A 17,964-nucleotide genomic window follows, 5' to 3' on the forward strand; every position below is an offset into this window, starting at 1 on the left:
TTGGACGGTTTACAGGCAATTAGAATTTGTAAATACGTTTCAGCATCTATCTCATTAGATAAATATCATGCGCAATCTCCCGCTGACCTTTGTATACTCGACTACGCCTATAGGACTGGTTGGGTAGTCGAGAACCGCGGTGACCAAGGGGTCGCCGTCATTTACCACGCCGACTTTTGTGTTAGGAGTTTGGGAGCATTGGAGGGTCACGCCTACGTATCTCTGTCGAGGGTAAATGCGGACATACTACACACTAGGGAATGGCTGTTGTGGTCGAGAGTAAGATTTAATCATGATTGGAGGGCGGAAAAGTAAAATTTGCGCTTAGAAGGCCGGTAATTAAAAAGGGTTATTAGCCAGATTGCATGGGCGAAAGAGGGGAGGGATGATTCGACGCGTTGAGTAACCTGGGCAATTAATTTCTATGCATGGTTATCTCTTGAAAGTTATCCAATCGGTCTGGCCTCGCAATCTGATTTATTTGGTCCTAATGACAGATATCTTAAAAAATTGTGATGGTGTGCAAAACAAGTAACTACAAACAACTGTTTACTTCAAACCTCGGCTAAGCAGTTTCTTCATTCATCGGATCTACACCCCGTTCTCCCTGCCATCACTTTAATTGCCTCTTCATTTCTATAGTTCAGTTCTCTCAACTAGTTGCTATCTACAATTAAACTTCCAAGTTATGATCAGCTTGTTCTAGCTGAACATTACAAGATATAATCATGAAGAGATCTAAACAATGCAAAAAATTCGCACATTTTTTTTTTGAATGGTGTTACCCGAACTATCAGAAGTGATGCCTTCAATGATCTGTTCGTTTCGATAAGAAATGGCCGTCAATAAAAAAAAAAACAATTTGCGGGGCAGATGGCATCCGGCGGACGCGGCCATGTTTACCTACGCGTGAGTCACGCGGCGTGACTCACATGTGCATATGCTATATCACGTGACCTGGTATTTGACTTTATGTGAACCCCTGCGCTTGCCGGGGCTAAACGGACAATGGAGGCCTCAGGCATCACTTGCTACGATGGACAGGATGGACCACTAAGCGAAGGCCTTGGCATTTATTATGTAATTACTGCTCATATACACCGTGCCTTGGGCATCCAATAAGAAAAACCATCTGGTCCCCTTAGTATCTCTTTAGTCGCGAGCTTTCTGGTTCCCGGCCTCGGTCTATCAGCACTAACATGACTCTTATTGAGACTGGGAAAGACTGGTCCCTACTCTGCCATAAGTGGGCCAGTTGATCACCGACATTTCACCACCGTAAAGATGGCACTGGACTTTAGTTTGCTGACCCCTCCTTGATCTTACTATCTTGGGAAACATTTCTTTGTTTTTCGAACGCCAAAGGGTGGGGTAAATCGTACGAGCAGAGTGCCTAGGCTGGTTTGGTTAAACGAGTCAAATTGGTAGAATACACAGTGATAAAATCAGATAAACAAAAACACAAAAGCATGGCCAGCTACTGCCCTGGCCAAGGATGTGGCTGGGAAGTCGGAAACTCGAATTTTTGGTAGGGTAGTGCGGGGCATGTAAAGTCAAGTAAACTATTGATACTTCAATGACACAATTAATTCATGGCAGGGAGTGTATGTAGATTCGACGAAATGAAAGATCTGCTCAACCGATGTTTGAAGTAAACAGTTGTTTGTATTTACTCAATTTACACCCTAAATAGTATGTATAGCATCTCAACTAAGACAAGATATATCGAATTGTCAGGCCTGACCGGTGGTGAAATATTTGTTTGTCTATTTATCCTTTTCGGAAAAAAGCTGTGTCCACATTCTACCTGCCTCATGACACATTAAGACGCTCTGCCACCACTGTCCCTGTTCGATAAAGTCGTGGCAGCAAAGCGTAAGTTATATAAGCGTTTGAAACTGTGTCTGCTTTCATTTGTCTTCGGACAGTCTGAGAATTTCCTGTAACTGACGATCCTCTCGATAGCGTTCTAAGGCGTCCGCTTTCCAGGTTTCCCAGTTTGAATCCCCTTCGATGCCCAATATCTTGAGCAGCCCGAAAAAAAGCCCAATGAACCCGTCCCAATCGTCAAGGTCATATCCACAACAAAATTGGATTCGATGAAGAAGCCGCCCATTTCTGACTATCTCCCCAAGATCTGGATGTCCTTTCTCTTCCAAGCACTCGGCAAAATAAACTTCATCTTTTCCAATATAATCAGTCCCCTCGTAAAAATCGGCAACCGGAAGAAGCACAATGGGCGAATTGAAAGCTGCTGATTTTGAATCTGTCTGCGCCCATTCCCAGTCAATAATGCCAGTTATGTTGAATTCATTGTCAACGAGTATCTGGTCCCCCTTTTCGTCCGCATGTTTCAAGTAGAACATCCCATCGTCGAGATGATTTTTTGAGAAGATTCTGGGGACGATTTCTAAGAGGAAACGGTGTATCAGGAAAGCATCGACGGGGCGGTTGACGTAGGACTCTTGTCGTGTTATCAAATCCAATATCAATCGAATGTGTGCGTTGAAATATTCTTCTGAAGACGTATAAGGCCCAAGCATTCTCATATGCAGGTCTTCAAAGTCAGCCAAAGACTCTCGTGCAATGGGTCCAATATGAGAACAGTTTTGCTGATTGAAAGAACCCATCACCGGGAAGGGAAAACCCTTCAATTCAATGTAGATATCCGCAAGTTGACTAGTAACTTTTTGCCTCTGGTTTGGGGTAGCTAGAGACCATCGCAAGGACTTCCCAGGCAACTTCTCCATAAGAATATAACCAACACCGACAGGGTTTGATTCGTCCGGATTGAAGTCAAAAACTGTAGGAACAGGAACTTTTGTTTTGCTCAAGAACTGCAATGTTGAGACTTCACTGCCCAGGATGTAGTCCCGCAGCTCTGGGGGTGGGGAAGTAGCGTTGAATCTTCGGATGCGCGCGAGCCAGCTGATTCCATCTTCGAATAAAATCTCGATATGATAATTCATGCCTCCCATGACTGAGCTGCGCAAAGCTCTATCGAATCGTAGACCCTGGGCTACGGAGCACGCAAGACCATTGCGGAGACTGCTAGCGCGCTGAGTGAGCGCTACTATGTCGATTTTTTCAATTAGAGTGGTGATTTCTTTCTTTTCGGCCTCTTGAGCAGCAGGGCTGTAATGATGATCATCCTGTTCAGACCGAAGGAATCAGCAGCTGCTTCAATTGTAGAATTTGATTGACAAACCTCCCATTTTGGGCATGTATGATACTCTGGCCCCAGATGTTTCATGCAAAAATGGTGGTTACAAAGGACACAGTCCCCATACGTGCGAACAGAAGGTTTGTCGCAGCCTTCGCAATCACAATTCCAAATTGCCATTGTTAGAAATTGAATGGCGGTATTTTGAAACAGCAAAAGAGAGGAATGCACCGTGCTAAATAATATGTAAACTTACAAAGACCCTATCTGATTGACACGTGTCCTTTACTGACGCAATGACCATCATCATCTACCGCACAGACCTTGAAGCTGTCAACTTTGTCACAATCAGTGAATGGTCTATGACTCTCGAGGAGCGTCAGCTTTAGTCTTGGGCCTCGTACTTATCAAATATGATATCGAAACACTTTCAACCGCGGCGCTAGGCTACCAGACTTCATAGGCCGGTGTCCCGCTTGGCAATGTGACTGATGCAGGAGCATCACCAGGCCAGCTTGATGTATCGAATGCATCAGCGGACAGCATTGCATTCGTGTTGGTAGACTGGACCTTAAATAGGAGGTTCTTCCCCGGACTTGCTCGAGGATATTGACAAGAAACCTTCAACTCTATTGCTTCCTCGCTGCATTTCTACTACTTTCCACTCTACTTTTTACAGCAACCGCTCCATCATCAACAATTTGAAGTCCCTACTTCCACCTACTCAAGATGCCAAGCCCTGCCATCAGGTGTGTTAAGCAAGGCTGTGAAAATTGGGCTGAGAGTGGATCGAAGTTCTGCAGTGTCCATAGTATGCTACATTTGTCTCGATACACCTGGAACAATTCACTGATTTTACAATAGAGTAAACGTCAAAGCAGAGACGTTGAGCGTGGGACTCCACGTACTTCGAGCAGCATCTTGGGGCTTGTGCTGAAACCGAGCTACGGGCAGTGAGAAATGTGTATGCGCATGGTTTTGGGAAAGGGCTCTGTGTCCCTGGGGCTTGGATTATGTAGTTCAGCTCTGCAGAAAGTCGGGGTGGATGGCGAAGGTGGCGCTGGATCAATGCCATGAATGAAATTCAGGATCGAAATTGAGGCATTTGACGAATTTCCCGTCTAACCCGACACCGTCTTTTTATTTCTGTCTGGCCTCGTTTTCTCTCAATTATTCCTGGCTTTGCCTCTTCTCTGCCTGCAGGAAGAGGCTTTGTAGTCTAGGTAAATGATGTCGGCCATCAACCCTTATTTCCGGATTTGAACCACGTGACCGTCAACATATTTTTTTTTACACCGATTGATTTATAAGCATAGGTCAGGTAACTGAGTCTTCTGATGGATCATCACGGCAAGTTTTAGTGACTATAACCGCATATCCTACTTGCGACGTCTGAGCCCCGCAAATCTTAGCCATTCCTACATACCCAAAGTGCTGATAACAAAAGTTACCATCGGATTCGATCAAGAAACAGGGTAAGCCAGCACCCCTTCATTGGTGCGATATGCGCTGGTCGAAGCGAGTGCAGCTGTAATGCAGAGATGCGATGATGAATGGTCGCTACCGAGCACTCCATATATGATCTACCCTAGATATTCTATGTGATACGTAACGCAGCTATACAATGCATAATGGCTAGACACATAGCGGCTACATTCACTAGACTATCGCTCAATGTTTCCAACCTCGCAACTCCTGCACTGCCCTGTTTATTTCTCTCGTAAACCTTGTCTCGGACAGCGCTTTATCAAACCCATCACGGGATATACATTTTCGTTTGCGATTTGGTGAGATTGCTCCCAGAATCGGCCGCAAATTAAGGATTTCAGCCCTTTCAAAGTCAAAAAAGACAACCTTGTTGCTTTCTGGATTGTAGAGCCAATTCCGCGGCGCCGGGTCTTTGTGGACAACATTAAGGCGGTGCATCTGTGAGAGCGACTCTTTTATCTTGGCTATTAAGGAGTCTTGCCTCATTTCCCTGAGTGCCAAATCGAGAGGCTGCCCACCCGGACTCAAAAGCATCATGTGCTTGAGATATGCGATACCGTCGTAGCTGTACGGATGAGCCAAGTCGATGCTTCCGAGGTAGAGAGGAATGTATAAACCCTGGATTGAACGAAGTCTGGCGTATACAGCAGCTTCGTGCCGAAATTGTTCCACAAATTCCGGTACGGTGCATTTTGCAGGCACAGTATATCCGTGCGATGACAGTGTGACTTTCAAAAGAGCACCCCGGGAACCGTGTATACCCAGTACTTCGCAATCTGCATTAACGGTCTCAGATAATTGACGCTGCAACCGTTTGACGAAAACTCTTGCATTGATGACATGGCGCGTTTTTCCATGATCGAGGACATTGGGGCAAGTCTGATCTAGCTCGCCCCCATTCACCATTCCACGTAGGCATTTTAACGTGCAGTAATAGCGACGGTTCTCTCCCGAGGACCGATCTGTAGTTGCTGCGGGTGCTGAATGAGTCGCTGGTGGCTTTCTTCGTCCGATATCCCGATAGTTCCGTGGATCTCGGCTCGGCGTATCGGGGTCAGGATGATCGTCGTCCGCATCGCGCTGTGTGTCGCTTGATTGGCAAGCACCAAGACTGGAATTGTTTCGCCTGCGACGTAATTGTATCGGCGACATTCGAAGAAATCCATTCGTCCGCGGAGGGCGATATTCGGAACTCGGCACCTCCTCATCCGGGATGCTGTCCAAGATATCCGCGACTACCACTTCCCACTTTGGTAATGAGTTGATTGCGTGATGCCTCCAAGCCTGGTTCCGAGGCCGCAACTTGAGCGCCTGGAGAGTGAAAGCGAGAGATTGCCCCACGGAGGTCAAATGCAGACGATTAGGGCCGCCCAGATGGGGATCCCAGCCAGTGAACTCCCCAACATCTCCTTTCGGAACAGAGAGGTGGTACAAAAGCGTCCCAGGTTCTTCCCCAATCCGCAGGTAGATATCAGCTTCGCCAGTACTCAGCACTCCCATTTCCGTCCCAGCACGAACCATGTAGTCATGTGGCTGCACGAGAAGCCCAGCGATCGCACGACGGAACCGAGCTTTTGAAGGCTCGTCTTCTTTTTGCTCAACCACTTCATCGATGTCCATATCCTCCAACCCTTCATAAATGTGGCCTAGTGTCACCTTGTGCGGGGATTTGTACTCCTTGATATAAGCTGCAACGCGATGGATCGATTCGGACGATTGACTGGGAATGTTGTAGACGCAGAACTGATCGGCACGAGGCCTGTTGTTTCGCGCTGGAGGTGGAGTTCGCGGGCCACGCGTCGCTGCGGTGCTCGATGCACTTTGCTCCCGGGCAGCCAAACGCGGGGAACGCCGTCGTGTCCGACCACGAAGATCAATACTCTGCATTCCCTCCTCGAGTTCCCACTCGGGGCTCAAAGTATTAGAATGATTCTCAAATCGTATCGACCCTCTCAACCCAAACGTTTGTCGCAGTGCTGGATCACCGTAGAGTTCTTCGATTATTTTCGAGACGTGTTCCTCAACAGTTTGGCGAAGGAAATGGTTAAGGTCAAGTTCCGAGCCAACAAACTGCCGCCGAATGCTCTCTCCTGTTTCTTTCAAAGTGTGGAGAGAAGTAAACAGTCTTTTTTCGACAAGCGAAGAATCCATCAGCAATCGCCAAATCTCCTCTTGTTCCTTCGTGAAGGAGTCCCAGGCTTTAAGTTTTCTGGGGCGAAGTTTGTTGGTCGCATTTGCGGGATCTCCACGCGTGGATTGAGTCTTATCCTGCTGAACTTCAAGCCCAAGAAACAGGTGATTATGGAGACCGTCAAGAAATGTGGGAAGGCTGGTTTTAGATGTCTTCTCCTGGTCCTCCCTTCGAAGACGTTGTTCCTCTGCCCGAAGACGTTGTTCCTCTGCGAGATTCTCCCTATCCTCTCTCCGGAGGCGCTGCTCTTCTTCACGAAGTCTTTGCTCTTCTGCAAGAAGGTGCCGTAGCTTGTCAATTTCAGCGGACATTTTGAAATTTCAAGTCTTCTGGTGAGTTCTAAGTTGCGGGTGGCATTGTTTACCTACGCGTCGCTCACGTGCTCACATGTTATCCCACGTGACTTGGTGTTGACTTTAGTCACGAGCTTTCTAGTTCACGCCCTCGTCCAATCAGCACTAACACGATTCTTCATGAAACTGGAAAGACTGGTCCCTACCTTGCCATAAGCGGGCCAATTGATCACTGTCAATCTACCACCCGAAAAATGGCACTGGACTGTAGTTTATTGACTACTCTTGCTCCTATCTTTTACTATTCTGGGAAAAAAATCTTGTTATTTCATATGCCCAAGGGAAGGGTAAATTGCACGAGCAGAGAGACTAATCTGGTTTGGTTAAAGAGACAAATTGTACACAGATAAACTCAGATAAACAAAAACACAAATCGTGGCCAGCTGCTGCCCTGGTCAAGAATGCGGCTGGGAAGTCCAAAAATTGAATTTTTTTGGTAGGAAAATGCGGGGGCTGGTAAAGTAAATTCTAGTGTGCAAAACGAGTAACTACTAACAACTTCTTTACTTCAAACCTTGGCTAAGCAGATTGTTCAATTCATCGAATCTACACCCCACTCCCCCTGCCATCACTTAATTGCCTGTTCATTACTATAATTCTGTTCCCTCAACTAATTTTATACTCGTCTTTCCCGAACTACCAGAAGTGATGCCTTCAACGATCTGTTCGCTTCGATAAGAAAGGGCCGTCAATTAACAAACAATTTGCGGGGCAGATGGCGTCCGGTAGAGCTCAGCCATTGAACAACTACTGACAATTGGTGTTTTGTTGTTTGAGATAATGTGGAAGGTCATGGAAATTTACGTTTTTCACATTTCGCTGAGGAGAGACATCCGTATCACATGATTATTTAACCTCACAGTTTGCGAAGATATCATACTTTTGAAGGGTTTTCGTTTTGTTTTTTGTTTTTTTTTTTGTGAGGCTGGAATAAGGAGTAGAGGGTATATTGTATATCTGGGCTGGTCATAAAAGCAAAGTGTCAATCCATTATATACGATCAAGATTGCCGTCGAAGAAGACCGACGGAGCGATCAATAGTAACAATCTAAACAACAAAATTAAATATCAATTATTTCTGTTTATTACTGAACTTGCCTTTTCGGGCTAGAGACTATGACATAATCTCGTGTAATTCTCTCTTCCATCGTGATGGGCTGCCTGCCCAGGCCCAGCTAAATTGACGGAAGGCAATTGAAGAAATACCATGCATTCAAGAACTATTGCAGTATCTCCGCGCCGTCTGGAATGGGAAAATATCTCCCATTGCGCTTCTTAGATATTTCTGACTCTCTGTAGGACAAGACATTTCACAGAGGATGACACACAATGCGATCCTATAGATATAATTTATCTACCGGACGTGAACGAATGTCCATTCGTCATAGACGTCAGTGAGCAACTGTTCGACTTGTACCTTTTGCGTATCTAAAAGGACATCCCAATTGCGATTCTGGCAAGAACTATTACGCCACACTGAGAACAATGGCGGGCCACTATCGGTTTCATCGACTCCACACCCCCGCTAGCTAAGGATCCTTCGCCCAAATCGGAAAAGGAATATAAGGGATTAGGGAATACGATAATAGTATTATACATGTTCGTACCTATTTTACGTAACTCTAAATTTACAGGTGTTCCAAGCATTATGGCTTATCTATCTCAAAGCGGTGGCTGTGCAGGTTGGATTAAAGCCCCAGTAATTACCTTACACCGGTGAATAATGCGCAATTGTATCGAATACAAGCCCAGAACACAGCTGACTAGTCAGATTACCGAACGGCCAGGCTATCATCAATCGAGTCTCAAGGCCTAATTGCACTTTCACGAAGTCGATTTTTTAAGTTCTGGGATGTCTTCGGAGGTGTCCCGAGAATCTGGAAGTAGGTTGTCGCGCCTTGTTCATATTCTCCTCTCTTGTAGTGTTTCAAAGAAGGTCGGCTATTCATTTTAAGGGAGTGGAAGAGGAAGTCCAGCTAGTTCAATGAGCTCGTTTCTTCCTAGATAGTGCAGAATAAATTTCGACGATGCGGCTTGGGACCTAGTCTGCACGAATCTCAAATCAAAACAGTCCAAACCTGTCATGTGTAATTCAACAGCATCGACCTGGCAAGCATAGGCAATATAATAAGATAACCAGCGGGTATCTTGACAGTTCAGGAGACTTTTATCCAGGTCTGCAATGTGAACCTGGAACTCCGAGGGGTAGCGGGTAGAATACGGCCTTTTGCTTGTCTCATCAAGACTGGATAGGTTAACAAACCAGTATGCCACGTCTTCGCTCCAATAGATAAGCTCTTCTTGTTTTCTCGAATATCATGAGTCGATTGAAGGCTTGAAAGTCCTACGACAGGAAGAAGCATGATCAGACAAGCTAGGGCCAGGGGGCAAAATGATGCCTATAAGTCAGGGTGGAATGATACAACCTGAAGACTGGCAAGCGAGGCTCTCGATTATCATGGCATTATCGATAATATATAGTCATATTGGACACGTGCTCATTAGTAATGGAAGGGGCGAGGGCTCATTTCCAAGCGTATTCGTGTCATCATCAAAATGTGCCGTTCAAGTGTGGTACTCCACCTGGGCCTTCTGAGTTTCAGAAGGAGTACTATTGTACCATATAAATCTCTTGTAAATAAGTAATATTTACATACACCAAGTTCGTGAAAGGCTCAGAGCTCAGGAATATGCAGGAAACGATCTCGCAACTCTCACCGGATGAAATAATTGGATATCGACCAGGTTGTCGGTTTGCTTTGTAGCATCAGAAAATCTGCATAATAGTTAGGCTTTTGCTCTGGCTGAGGGGCTGGAAAGAGACAGACCCGGAATGCGGACGGTTGCTTGAACTTACGAGCAGTTTTCATGAGACCTTGAGAAGAAATGCTTGAAACTTGGATATGTTCACTCTAGGAGGGAACAGTGTTTCTTTTATATACTTTAACTATCATCGTTAGCAATCCCGGCTCTCGCGAATGGGTACTGGCACGGAAGCTCCTAGGATCTAGATATTCTCAACAATCACATTGCGGTGGCATGAAAGGTCTGAGAGCTCCTGGGAAGTCCTATCAGACTTTAGCTAGAATGAGGCATTTTCTGATTGCTAGTTAGAATATGTTGGGCAAATGAGGGGCCGCAAATTTCGTCATGGCGGCTAGATCATCCAGTAGGCATGATCGATGGGTCTAGAACATTTGTGCGGATGTTCATCGCTAGAGCCTATGTCGCATTCCTAGGAGCAAGCAGCAAGCAGCGAGAGCGATAATCTGGTGTTTTTCAAGCGAAACAAATTCCGAACAAAACAAAATCCAAGTTTACAAACTATCCAACTGGGGTTTTCAGAGATATTCCTAGATATTGTAGAACCAAAAATTGAGGGTTGTATATTTTTCGCAACTATGTAGAGACGGTGTCGTGGATGCAAGGCTCGGCGAGTTGAATAGTGGCATAGCTGCAGAATAGTAAACCCAATAAATGTGGCCCCACTATCAATTTGCCTCCCAGCTGGAGGCGAAACAACCAGGATCGACCGAAAAATTGATGATGCCAGCCTTTCGTTGAGGGGACAACGGTCAAGAGTTCTGGTGAACAACTGCATTTGGATGGGCTAGCGTGGACAGTTTATTGAAATGAGCTGCTGACTTAGCTGCTCCCACGCTTTGCTCAGGTCGTGCGCAGTAAGTGGATCAGGCTGCTCAGGGTGATGCTCAGTGAGCTAGTCGGAGCGCTCAGGTCATGCTCGGTGAGTAAGATCAGAGCGCTCAGGTCTCGCTCAGTGAGCGAGTCATCCAGCTTATATAACGATCAGGTGATGCTCAGTGAGCGAGCTTGATGATTATGTAATAATCAGGGGCATGCTCAGTTGTACTCAGTGAGCAAAAAGCGGCAAGCACTGAGCACTAAAACGGAAAGGGAAAGCCAAGAAGTGGCAGAGGAAATCAACTATATAGGTGAAATTTTCGGAAGAAACAAAGCGTGTGAGGGTGGACCAATGCGGTATTTCACAGATTGCCTTTGGTTTATTGAAACAGAGATGTGACAAAGGTTTCGACCGTATTCAGTTCCTTCGATATTTTTAATACAGCGATATTGAAGCGAACAATATGACTTCCATCTCGATATATCAGCACAATGATATCTCGGATAGTAGGCCTTGATAAATAGAGGTTTTTATGAACATGTGCATAGTTTATCTCGTAGAGGGGGTAACCCTATCGGTCCCATTTTAGTGTCTTCGCCTTGTGCGCTAGCTGCATGATGATTATATAGGATATTCTCTAGGTAGTGGTAGCCAATTGTAGCTCGTAGTTATCTAATGCAGCCGTATCTTGCACGGAATCATGCGGTTCCCAAGTGGCCTCCACGTCTTCATAGCCTTTCCATTTCACAAGATATGAGAGAGACCCCCGCGCCCCTTTCCTATGTTCAAGGATCCTTTCGATCTCATATTCGAGCTGATCATCAGATTCGATCTCCCCCGATATGCCTTCTTCACGCGACGGTCTTCCGTGATACGGTGCTAACATCATCAGATGGTGAGATGGAGGCTTTTGCACGTCAGCGGGCTCGGTGTTTGAGTCCCAGAGGGCATAGTCATGCACTGTATCTGCACCAAGAGATGTACCGCAGTTTGATGCAGCTGCGGTACTCGCGCTCGTAGAGGTTGAAACACAGTGCGGCAAAGCACCTTCGAACAGCCAGGACAGGAATTGTAATCGATCTTCGACCGACATAGCCAAGAATTGAGAACGGACCGAAGAAAAAGAAACATTTTCGAGAACACTGTTTCTTTTTTTGGGAGGCCGACCGGGACCACGGCCTGTACTCTTCTTCCGAGTATACGAGCGTTTCGTCACCTTAGGAACTTGTCGATTGGAAATCCCCGTGTGATCTGAGTCTTGTTGGTTTGATCGTGGAGGTCGATTTGTATTGGTGAAGGGTGATTCTGACGAGGAATATGTGACTGTGGATTCGATATTTTGGTAGGTTCCAGTTTTGGCGATATGTCCAGCATCAGCACAAGAATTGTCGTGCAAGATTTCAGGATCGATGTTAATGGTGTCTCGAGTTTCTTGAGTCTGGGCAGGGCACTCAGGTTCGGAAGCCTGAAGATTCCCCTCGGTAGGAACATTTCGCTGCGTAACTTCTATTCCACAACGGGTTGGAGGTGAACATGACTGGGATTCATCATTCAAGCACACCTCCACCGGTGGGCGGGCAGGAAGGGGATGTCGCTGGATTTTTCCGGGGTTACCCGTCAAGACCTTCGAGGCAATATCACGAGATATCGTAGAGGAAGGAAGAGTGGCCGTGATCGAGACAGGGCTCGGGTAGCGGCAAATTTCAGCAGGTTCGGGCAATTGCTGTGGATTGTCTTGGGTGGGATTCCATGGACGAAAATTGTCAAGCAGAAACCTAGAGTTCGACATAAGGGGGAAGAACGTAACAGACCAAACCTGGGAATGGGAGTGGGGATATGGGAATTGGGAATTGGGGTTTGGGAGGACTGGTGATGAACGCAAGATGAGGAGGGAACTGGGCAGGTAGTAGTAGGAGAAGGGGAATGAAATGGGGACATGGACTTTGATCTTGTGATAAATGTAGGGAATTGAGGCCTTTTATATTTTGTGAGCAGAGAAAGCAACCTTCCTCCTCCTCCCATGGCAAAGGAGGCGTATGGCCGCCTCGTCCAATCTGGGCCCATCCGGTGGGGGAAGAGCAAAGAAATCACACAGCTGCAGGGATGGGAAATTGCGGATCACCAAGTATACCTTTCCGTCGGAGTTGCCTACATCCCGGTTGATAATATCCACAATCATCCATCCTTGGGAGTCCATTCGCGGAGCGGCTGTTCGATAATGAGCGAGGCTTCGTAATCATGATAAATGTTAAGCTCAAAAACGCCAGTCAGCGTGATAAGAAGGTGCGGTATTTTCGCCATTGGTTCGCACCAACGGTTTGCTCCCAATGCATATCCACCGAGGGAGAAAGAACGGAGCACCGACGATGATAATGAACCTAAGCAAGGCGCTCGAGGGCGAGCTGTTCAAGGACAATTTGCATGAGTGGATGCCGTGGAATGTAACCCTGCGGCCCGAGCTGAAATCAGAGGAAGGTGCGTGCAAAATATGGAACGCTCGAGATGTATCCTTCGTTGACTCAGTTGAGTCTGTAATCAGTAGAACGAGACAAGTCGACAACAAAGATCCCTGAAACGAGTTGGCTGAAAACCATATTGTGTAATCGGCCACGATCACGTTTGCCGAAGCCGAAGATAATAATCAAATTGGCTGTCATCTCAAACATCGTAGCACTCAGGGCATGAATCCCATGGTGTCACCGCTGGCTAGAACGGGCTGAGTGGCGGATGGAGCGGCATCTGCGGTGGAATGAAAAGGGGCAGTGCTTTTGACTAGTGAAACAGCGTTGCAGCGGGTCCATGGGGGCGACAAAAGAGAGGGGGAAGGGGAAAACGAAGTGAAAGTGCGTCGAAGTTTCGGGGGCAGGGACGTCGGGTTTTTATAGATGGTGGGCAGTGACACCGGGGCGGTAAAAGCGGCCAGGGACGACACTAGTCCTGAAATGGGGCCAGTCTGCGCGCGCCATACCCGACAGGGAAGGGGAAAGGTGGAGTCGGGCAGGCGGTCGGGAGCGGCAGGACGGCGGTTCAATGAGGGCCGGATCTGGCGCCCCGCTAACCGTCCCAACATATACTTTTTAAAAAGATAACTAATATAAATAGTCTATTCTTACAAGTATTACTTATAATATTATATCTATTCTAGCTACTAATATAGATATAAAGTAACTATTTAACTTTATATATAATATTTATTATTATTAATAAGATTTATTAAAGCTAAAGATAATTTAGGATATTATGATATTTATATATATAATAAGATTTAATTTATAAAAAAACTAATAATTAATTCTTTAAAAGTATCTAACTTTTTAAGAGATCGTAATTTTAATAAAGATAAATAATATAGATATTATCTTATTTAAACTAATTAGTAATATTAAGGAAGATATAATTAAACAAATCTAATCACTATTTATTTTATAATCATCCTTGAATATTATTCTTAAAAGGAGATAAAAAAGTAGCTTACTAAATAAAGATAATAAGATATAATCTAATCTAGAGAATAATATTAATAAAGATGATAGACTTCTTTTTCCTCAATTATCTAGAAGAGTTTAAAAGATATTAAGAAGGCTTAATAAATATATAGTAAATAAAAACTAGAATTAAAATTATACTTAAAAAGCTTCTATAACCTTAGAATATTATATAATTATAAAATATTCTCTAAAGAAAGTTAGGTATTATAATTAAGATACTTAAAAATACAAGATAAATCTACATAAATTATATATATCACAAGATTTGCCTATTTATCTTATTTATAGACCTACAAATGATCCTAAGATTCACCCTCTAAGGGTCTAACCCCTAGATAGACTACCCTCAGGGTCGGAAGATTGGACCCTCGAACCGCCCCAGTAGCAGGGCAGTCCGAGGGTCATAAGGGTCACCCACAGGTCACTGCCAGGTCTATATCTATCTATAGATAATAAGTTATAAAAAGCTTTTTTTTTATTTACAAAATATAATAGAACTTAGTTTAGAAAGCTAATATAAACTATAATCTTTGATTAGAAACTATTAAGTCTAGTAACCTAGTTTACTAGATAATATGATTTATAAATAATCTTATTATCTATTTTATATCTATTATTTTTTTATATAAAATAGAGACTAGTTATTATTGAAAGGGAGTTCCTATTATTGGTGGATCACATGACTGTGACCCTCCTATCTATTAGTTCTCGCTCCTCCATAGCTTCTCTCTTCTTCTTTCTTTCTCTTTAGACACATAATACTATTCTCCGAATAGCCTTCTTTCTTTTTGCCTATGATCTTATGGACCTTTTAAGAGGTTATAAGTCTTTTAGCGCACTATTGATTAACTATTAACTGCTAAAGCTTTACCCTAGCTCTATGCGCTGAGCCAACTAATCAATCTTGTCGAAGCTTTTTTGCTTTGACAATCTTAACGAATTAGAAGGATCGTCTGTTTGCAGTAGTTATCTTGAGAGATCGTCTTATTACTAGATCTATCTTTCTAATCTAGTAATCTGATAGCTTTATTTATCGTTGTCGATTTTTTTTATTTTGATAATATCTCTCTTTATCGTCGTCAATCTTTATGATCTCTGCTAATACCTTATTACCTCGTCGATTCTTTTTGTTTTATTGTGACAGTATTTTTATTATTTTTTTGTTAATTTCGATATATTAGTGATTCTTATAAATCAAGAGTTAGTATAATAATTGTATTTCTCATATCTTATGACTATAAAACTCTTTTTCTAGCAAATAGCTTTTGCTGATAGGCGATAGCTGGATTTCTGTTGTAATAGTCTAGCACGATAGCAATAATATATTTGCTGATCTTTATATATGTATAATATAGCTATTAATAATTATAGTTATCTAAGATTACAAAAAATCCTATTATTGTAACTTTATCGTTATTTAAACCATCTTGTATTTCGATAACCTATTCTTTACTCTTAACCCTTGATTTTAGTTTAATTATATAGTCTATATCTATTGAAGATATATTCCTATCTCTTAATATATTTAAAATCCCCTTTTCTTTTATTAAGTTACCTATTAACAGTTACGAGCTCTACATTAACTTGGCGAATAAAGAGCTCAAATCTATTAAAGTATAGACTATATAATTTAAATCGAATCTTCCTATTTCCTCCATTAATATCTATTATTTCGAAAATATCCTTAAGTTTTATGAGAAGCCTAACTAGATAAACTAGTAGATTAAGTTTTTAAATATTTTGAATATATAAAATGACGTGTTTAAGGATATTATATTAGATATTATTAGTTCTCTTATATAGTCACGTTTTATATTTATTAATAACGATATTATTAAATGTGAATATTTCTTTAGAAAGATAACTAAGCTCTAACTTATTAATTTTAATAATTCCAAAAAGGATATCGATATTTTGATTATATCTGATCTTAGTAAAGTTTAGGAATCTCTAGATAAGATTAATAACAAGTTTTAAAACGATTTTTAGTAGAATTAGAGTATTTGGGTTATCGCTTATTCCTGAATTATAAATTATCTTAATATCTATATAAATACTAATATTAAATTAGCGATTTTAACGTATAATATGTTTTTTGAGGTCTTTATTATCCTTGAGAAACTCTATAGATAGAGATTATCTTAGACGATTATATAAAGATTTAGGATATAGAATAAGCTTTGTTATAAGGGTAATGATATTACTAGCTTTATAAATAAGTTTTAGAAAGTGCTTTATAATTATAAAGAGACTATTACACTAAATAAGAGCTTCTTTAAATAGGAGTATATAGCTTTTATAACTATAATTATATCGAATCTCTATTATAATATTTTTATTTAGATATTTAAATTAATAAATATGTATACTATATATTAGAAATTCTATATTTCTAAAATAACTAATAAGTTAATCTAATATATTTATTCTAGCAATAATAAATTAATAAATCTTCTTTTTATAAATTTAATAATCGCTAGAATCTCTCTAGAGAATATTCTACTATCTTTAGATGCTTCTTTATTATTCAAAGACAACAAAAAGGATATTAAAAACAAGGGTAAAAGATTAATTCCCTTGAAGTCTAAGAAATATAAAAACAATAAAAATGCTTACTATTATTAGTATTATAAATCTTGAGATATTTATAAACTTAAGGACTACTATTTAAAAAAAAATAACTCTAGTAATTTAGCTAATTTAGTTAATTCAATAATTGCTCTTACTCTATTAACTAACGCCTCGTTAATATATAGTATATAGATTAATATAATAATTATTAATCTAGCATTTACTTATTATAATAATCTTTAGATATAATAGGTTAGTATTTAGATATTAAAAAATACTACTATTTCTCCATTGTTATTTATTGAATTTAATTAGATAATCAATTCTAGCACTTCTAAATATATAATATCCTTCTAGTCGATTTTTGCTAATTTTAAGTCTTATTGTATACTCGTTATTATTATAATAGACTAGCGTTTTTTTATTAAGGGCTTTAGTGATATTATTCTATCCATTTGGGATCCTGTAATCTAGGATCTCGAAGAATTACTTCTTTAAAAAGTTTAGCTTATTTTAGAATTAAATAATAATCTAATCTTTATTTCCGCGTTTAATAAATAAGGTTATCAAACTAGTTTTAAAACTAAAAAGACTATTTTCTTATACAAAAATAGATCTAAAATTGTAGACCTATATATTACTAATCTTGTTAAGGACTATTATTAGCTTAAATATCTAAAGGGTTTATTGGATTTAATAAAACACTTTATTTGTATTATGTAAATAACTTATTCGTCTTTAATCAATCTATTTTTATCTAAAAACTTTATTAATAATCTAGAAGATAGTTTTTAGATCTAAAATAGTTAAGATATTATAAATATAATAAACGTAGTTACTTTTGCTTTTATAGATATTAATGTTATTAAAAAATATAAGAATAATCTTATTTCTATTAATTTGACCTATTGTTATATCTGTTACGCTAATAAAGACTAAGTTTATAAAATAGAGTATAATATAATTAAGATAATCTTAAAAAAAGGTAAAGATATTATCTATCTTTATATTCTCTATATTAATGTTAAAAGCTATTAGCTTTTATATAATAAAGAATATTAAATTTA

The 17,964-nt window shown here is 41.3% G+C and overlaps 3 protein-coding genes across 3 annotated transcripts; all 3 read right to left on the reverse strand.

Moving 5' to 3' along the window:
- Positions 1-1,910: 1,910 nt before the first annotated feature.
- N7506_000292 (uncharacterized protein) lies at positions 1,911-2,978 on the reverse strand (the record flags this gene model as incomplete). The annotated part of the gene is made up of 1 exon (XM_056949588.1): positions 1,911-2,978. One exon carries the CDS (start codon positions 2,976-2,978, stop codon positions 1,911-1,913), a length of 1,068 nt encoding a protein of 355 aa, XP_056815503.1.
- Positions 2,979-4,834: 1,856 nt separating this feature from the next.
- N7506_000293 (uncharacterized protein) lies at positions 4,835-7,153 on the reverse strand (the record flags this gene model as incomplete). The annotated part of the gene is made up of 1 exon (XM_056949589.1): positions 4,835-7,153. One exon carries the CDS (start codon positions 7,151-7,153, stop codon positions 4,835-4,837), a length of 2,319 nt encoding a protein of 772 aa, XP_056815504.1.
- Positions 7,154-11,475: 4,322 nt separating this feature from the next.
- N7506_000294 (chromo domain-containing protein) lies at positions 11,476-12,627 on the reverse strand (the record flags this gene model as incomplete). Its single annotated transcript, XM_056949590.1, has 1 exon — positions 11,476-12,627. One exon carries the CDS (start codon positions 12,625-12,627, stop codon positions 11,476-11,478), a length of 1,152 nt encoding a protein of 383 aa, XP_056815505.1.
- Positions 12,628-17,964: the final 5,337 nt, after the last annotated feature.

This window comes from Penicillium brevicompactum (assembly GCF_028827555.1).
Source record: "Penicillium brevicompactum strain IBT 35665 chromosome Unknown utg000001l_segment0_segment0, whole genome shotgun sequence".
Lineage (NCBI taxonomy): Eukaryota > Fungi > Ascomycota > Eurotiomycetes > Eurotiales > Aspergillaceae > Penicillium > Penicillium brevicompactum.